Source organism: Tasmannia lanceolata, unplaced genomic scaffold, assembly GCF_043159265.1.
Source record: "Tasmannia lanceolata isolate RefF3 unplaced genomic scaffold, GAP_Taslan_0.1 ptg000018l, whole genome shotgun sequence".
Classification (NCBI taxonomy): Eukaryota; Viridiplantae; Streptophyta; class Magnoliopsida; order Canellales; family Winteraceae; genus Tasmannia; species Tasmannia lanceolata.
Window position 1 is genome coordinate 70,701,229 of NW_027518695.1, and position 5,842 is coordinate 70,707,070.

The 5,842-nt window shown below is 40.0% G+C and overlaps 1 protein-coding gene across 1 annotated transcript; it reads left to right on the top strand.

Moving 5' to 3' along the window:
- Nucleotides 1–597: 597 nt before the first annotated feature.
- On the top strand, nt 598–2,716 carry LOC143850678 (uncharacterized). Its single transcript, XM_077359903.1, has 2 exons — nt 598–976; nt 2,676–2,716. The coding sequence occupies exons 1-2, from the start codon at nt 598–600 to the stop codon at nt 2,714–2,716; spliced, it is 420 nt and encodes a 139-aa protein (XP_077216018.1).
- The last annotated feature ends 3,126 nt before the right edge of the window (nt 2,717–5,842 follow it).

Below are 5,842 nucleotides of genomic sequence, written 5' to 3' on the forward strand. Positions count from 1 at the left end.
AACACAAGAAATCTCTTTTGTTATACCCATTAGAACTAGCTTGACCCCTGAACGATTGGCCAGATTGTATGTTGATCAGATAGTTAAGTATCATGGTGTACCTAAAGTCATTGTATCTGATAGGGACACTCGGTTTATGTCTCAGTTCTGGAATAGCTTGCATCAACAATGGGATCTTCCCTTAAATTCAGTACTGCTTTTCACTCTCAGACAGATGGACAATCTGAAAGGACTATTCAGATTTTAGAAGACATGCTCAAGGCTTGTGCTATGGATTTGAATGGATCTTGGGATGATCATCTTCCCTTGATTGAATTTTCTTACAATAACAATTACCAGGCCAGTATTCAGATGGCAGCTTTTGAGGCCCCCTATGGAAGGAAATGTAGATCACCTATATGTTGGGATGATGTAGGTGAAAGAAGACTCTTAAGACCGGATTTGGTTCAGCAAGCAGTGGATAAAATCCAATTGATTAGAGAGCATTTTCGTAAGGCACAGAACCGATAGAAGAGCTATGCAGATGTCGGACGAAGAGAATTGGAATTTCAGATTGGAGATAAGGTACTTTTGAAGGTATCACCCACCAAGGGAGTGATGCAGTTTGGGGTTAGAGGAAAACTCAGCCCGAGAGTTGTGGGACCATATGAAATATTGGAAAAGATTAGAAAAGTGGCTTACCGACTGGCCTTACCTCCGTCATTATCTGGAATATACAATGTGTTTCATGTCTCTATGTTAAGGAAATATATTTCGGATCCAAACCATGTGATTGAATTGGAACCTCTGAATCTGAGAGAAGATCTGTCATTTGAAGAACAACCTATCCGTAATGTGGATCGTAAGGACCAAGTTCTCAGGCGAAGGACTATTCCGTATGTGAAAGTTCAGTGGCGCAATCACTCAGAACGTGAAGCCACCTGGGAGCATGAAGAGAAATTGAGATCGAAATATCTATTTCTGTTTGAAAATTCAAGTTTGCAATTAGTAAATATAGAGGACGAAATTTTTGTAAGGAGGGTAGAATGTAAATACCCCCTTTAAATCTTTGTTCCCCCTTCTAAAAGAGGGGCATTTTTATCCGTTTGTGTTTGACTCGGATTAGGGTTTCCTAAGAAAGCCTATAAATTCATCGCTTTGTGGCTAAAACAAACCCGAAACATTTTGTTCAGCCCTAGAGAAAGAGAAGAAGAAGACCGAGGAGATCGCGATGCGAACCAAGGTAAGATTTATGAACTGTGAACGATTTGGAATATTAGAGACCCTAAAACAAGGGTTTGATAGGTAGAAAGAAAGAATAATTGTGATTAATATGGATTAGAAATAAGAAATCTTTGGATTGATCTTGAGTTCTTGGACCTAATATTATTTTACGGTTCCAACGAACTCAAAGTCGATTGGTAAGAATCTGAATCTAGAAAATTGAGTTTTGGAGATTCGAATAAGAATCTTTAGCGATTTTTTCTTAAATCGTACGTTTGAATTCGGTGCAAGAAATTGGGTATGATAGATTCCTCTCGTCGATACGAATCCATCGGATCCGACCTCACGCAAATTGGAATCCAAATTGAAAAATATATGATGTGTTTAAGTTGTGAAAATCGGGTAAAAACTCGGAGAAAACCGGTTTTACCAGGGGCAGTCGACTGGTACAACTGGCATGCCAAAACTGTGTTTCAAGGCTAAACCAGTCGACTAGAGCGCCAATACTGTGTTTTACATTTAAAACAGTAGTGGAAGGGCAGTCGACTGGTGGGGCGCCTTGGGCGTCCAAACCCGCCTGAAATTGGGAATCTGTTTTGAATTTTTGGATTTCGATCCTTTGGCTTTTGAGTTACCTTTTAGGGCCCTTATTTGTTACCTATGTTCTGTTCAGATCAGGATATGGAACCATAATCAGAATTAAGAAAGGAATCAGACATCTCTGAGGTACGCAATAACAAACTACTTTGGGTATTATAAACCCTTTTCCTTTTGAATCAGTATTGACTTTGAAAACCTGTATTGACACCTTTGAACTTCTGAATTAGCTTTGAGTTTAGCATACTATTTGTTTCACCTACTGCTACCTTAGAACTTTTGAAATAACTTTATGAATATATGTTCTGAACGTTGAACTACTGGAACCATTTGAATACTTTGAATACTTTGAATTATTTGAATATGAACCTTGGACACCATTTGAACACTTCTGTGGAGGCTTGGATTATTTCTGAAACCCTGCCATATGGGGGTCATACAATTGGCAAATTCTGAAACCCGCCATGGGAGTAGTACACTGGAACTTCTGGCCCGTCAGTGGGATAAAACGCTGGCCCTGTCGACTTGTATCTGAACTTGAGAAACTAGTTTCAACACCTTGGGTTGTCGGTGTATAAGCAATAACATGTCTTCTGAACCATGCCGATAACTCTGAAGTGTATTTGAATTCTGAAAACCTTTGACTTTGATCCGAACTTAGAAATCGAATTGCTTTATTGCACCCTTAATTCATAACTCTGTTTGACACGTACTATATTTATTTTGGTACCCACTGTTCAATTAAGAATTCAGTATTCAGTCTTGACTTTGTTATCAGACCCCATTGAACCCTGTTGTACTTAATCTGTACTTAGAGTAGCGCTTTACTATGTACTGAGCTTTTCAGCTGACTATGATTATATAATATTTTTCAGGTCTTGACTCTCGTAAGGTTAACGAGGAACAGGACGCTTAGCTTTCGGATTGGACTTTGGCATGGAGATTAGTTTAGTTATTTCAGTATTATTAGGAAGTGAGTACTTTGAATAAGATGTAAAGACTTTACTATTTTGTTTTGCTTTGACTCTAGGGAGAGATGAGATTTGATTTAACTTTGATGGGCCCATATCAATTGAACTTTGATATATTTTAGTTATGAAATGCCAGGTTATTTCTGTTATTGCTTTGTAGCCTTGTACATTTGTGGGATTCGTCTTGCAGTTGTACGGCGTTGTCATGTCCTACGCCCAGGGTGGGGTTTGCGGCGTGACAGTTATGATTTTTATCATCTCTGTGGTTTGACTTCGTAGTCCAATTAATCCTGCACCATGACGCATATGTGATGGTAGTAATTAGTGAAAAAGAATACTTGTAGAAATAAGTGAAATGACACCCCATCTCCAACAGTGCAAAGATAGAATGCATTGTGAACATCCTTTTTTTCTTTGATAAAGCACTCATTTTTTAGCATATAAGAAACTATGATGCTCATATATTATTTACTGACAAACTAATCTATATGTTTGGCGCCATTTACATCCCCCAAGATGTTATTAGGGACAATAGACGATCTTCTGATGACATCAGGGTCGCTAGTTTTATGTCTTAAAACTTTAGTAGCAAGCGATTCAGTTATTGAACGTGCACATATTGAAATTAGCTATTAAGTTCCAGGTAAATCCAGTGCTTATCTACTCCTTGTTGACTACTTACACCACTACTCTACAAGATAAATACCTGCAACCAAATTTAGCCAAGAGCATCAGAGGAATTCACCAGGGAGATCCCCTCTACCCCTTTTCTCAATTGTAGTGGAAGATTTAAGCAAGTTACTTGGTTAGAAGTTGATTGAAGGGTTTAAAATTTGGCCTGAGAGTACTAAGATTTCTCACCTCTAGTATGCAGAAGATATCTTACTTTTTTGTGAGGCGGGGATTAGGAAAGTCAAGAACTTAAAGGTGGTTCTAAGGTGCCATGAGGGCCGCCTTGGGTCAATGTGTGAACTTCTCAAAATTAGTCTTGATACGAATTCATTTAGACGGGGAAGAATCAATCGGCTTTGCTAGAGCGTTGGGGTGCAATCATGGTTATTTTCCCAATTCCTATTTAGGCCTTTCGCTGTGCATTGGACGACCTTCGTGATCCTTGTGAGACTTGATGATTCAAAGAGTAGAAAGGAGATTAGCGACTTTGAAGAAGAATATGTTATCTCTTGGAGGGCGCATTATGCTAATCAAGATGGTATTGGCCAATCTCACTATTTATCCTTGTTCCGTTGTTTGATCTATCTTATAAGTAGATGGGATCAAATTCAAAGGAATTTTTAGTGGAACAACTTGGAGAATAGTAGAAAATTTCCATCTTCAGATGGGAAGAGATTCGTCGGCCTTAAGAGAATGGGGGATCAGTATTAAAAATCTCAAATATTTCAACATAGCATTGCTAGGCAAGTGGCTCTGGAGATTGGAAAACAATATGCTTTGGAGAGAAGTGATTGTGGAGAAATATGGGTCCTATTTTGCAGGATGGGTGACTTTGGACAACTTCAGATGGAAAGAACAAAGGGATGCTGCTAAGATTTATGCCAAGTTCGATTGAAACCCCAGCCACCCAGTAAGCATATTCATTTCCATGATAAGGCCTATGAGAGAGAGAGAGAGAGAGAGAGAGAGAGAGAATGCCACACCCATGCAGATGTATGCAAAGTCATCTTCTTTTTTGGATTCCTCAAGAAGTGGGATTGTAACTTATAATTTGTGTAAAAAAACTATTTTCAAAATCAGTTAGGTTTTGATTCATAAGATTATGTGGGATGATGTAGAAGGTGCTCTGGAGAAGGGGGTATAATAGTTGCCACCGGGAGAACCCCTTGGTGGGTCTAAAGCCATAATAATCTATCGGATAAGCGTACTTGTAGTTGTGGCATCAATCTCGATCAACTAGCCAGATCCTTCCTAGAAGCTGTTGAGTGTGGGTATTCTGCCCAAGAGGCGTTTCAATCGCTCGGATTATTTAACACTTGTTGTCGAAGGTATTTGATCTTGCTGGGTCAAGGAATTAGCCCTTTGGGATCTCATTTGCATTCCAGATCCTGGGGGAGTCTAGAGGACATGATTGCTTCTTTGAGGAGATTTGGAGTTGGAACTAAACGGACTCTACAATCTAAAGTCCTACCCCCTTGCACCTAAGTGGTATCGTCTGGAGGTGTTCGTATTGTGGTTATAAAAACTTCGGCAAGTGAACCTCTTGCAGAAGGTGCTCTGGACTAAAGGAGAAAATTGTATTGGCAAAGGTCTAGATTCCAAAGACTCGGAAATCCCATGGTCCGGAGGACAAAGATGATTTTTCGGTGATATCGATGCCATCGAATCTAGTGGAGGACCTCAAAAGGATTCTTAACTGTTGTCTTGTTGGCACCTTAAAGAAGAGTGCAAGACCATTGGAGGAATTCTGGAGCTGGGCTAAGTTTTGTTGGGCCCTTCCGCAGCTTAAGAAACTGTTCTCCAATAACCCATTGGCCATTTTGTTCTGCTTTGAATCTGAATCTCAAGTTGCATCAATCTTGAAGGATGGAGGAGACGCCCTAGGTGAGTATCTTTTATCTCTTCATCCCTGGCACCCTAATGCGAGAGCCAGAGTTATAAGAGTTAGATTCTATGATATCCCTCTACATGCCTGGTCTGTTTCTACTGTGGAGGCTCTGGGTCAACAATTTAGTCAAGTTTTGGAAGTTCAGCTTTCGGGTAACCACGATCACTGTTTACCTTTTGAATCTGCCAAGGTTCTTACATCACAGTGGAAATCCTTCCCACCTTTTATCAACATCATGGTAGATTCATGCACATATCGCGTGGGTGTGAAGGCGGTAGAGAAGGAGTATAAAATTAGCAAAGAATGCCTGGGAGAATTTAGGGCTAAAGAAAATTGTTTCTCGCATGAGGGATCTGTATATCCTGATCCCGGTGAAAATTCACCGGAGGAAAACATTTCCCAGGAAAAAGGAGGAATTCCTAAGGAATCTCTCAGGGACAAAACGGTCAATGGTAGGGAGCCATTAGAAGGCCCCCCAAAGTGTTTCGAATTTGAAAAGCTGTCCTGGAGT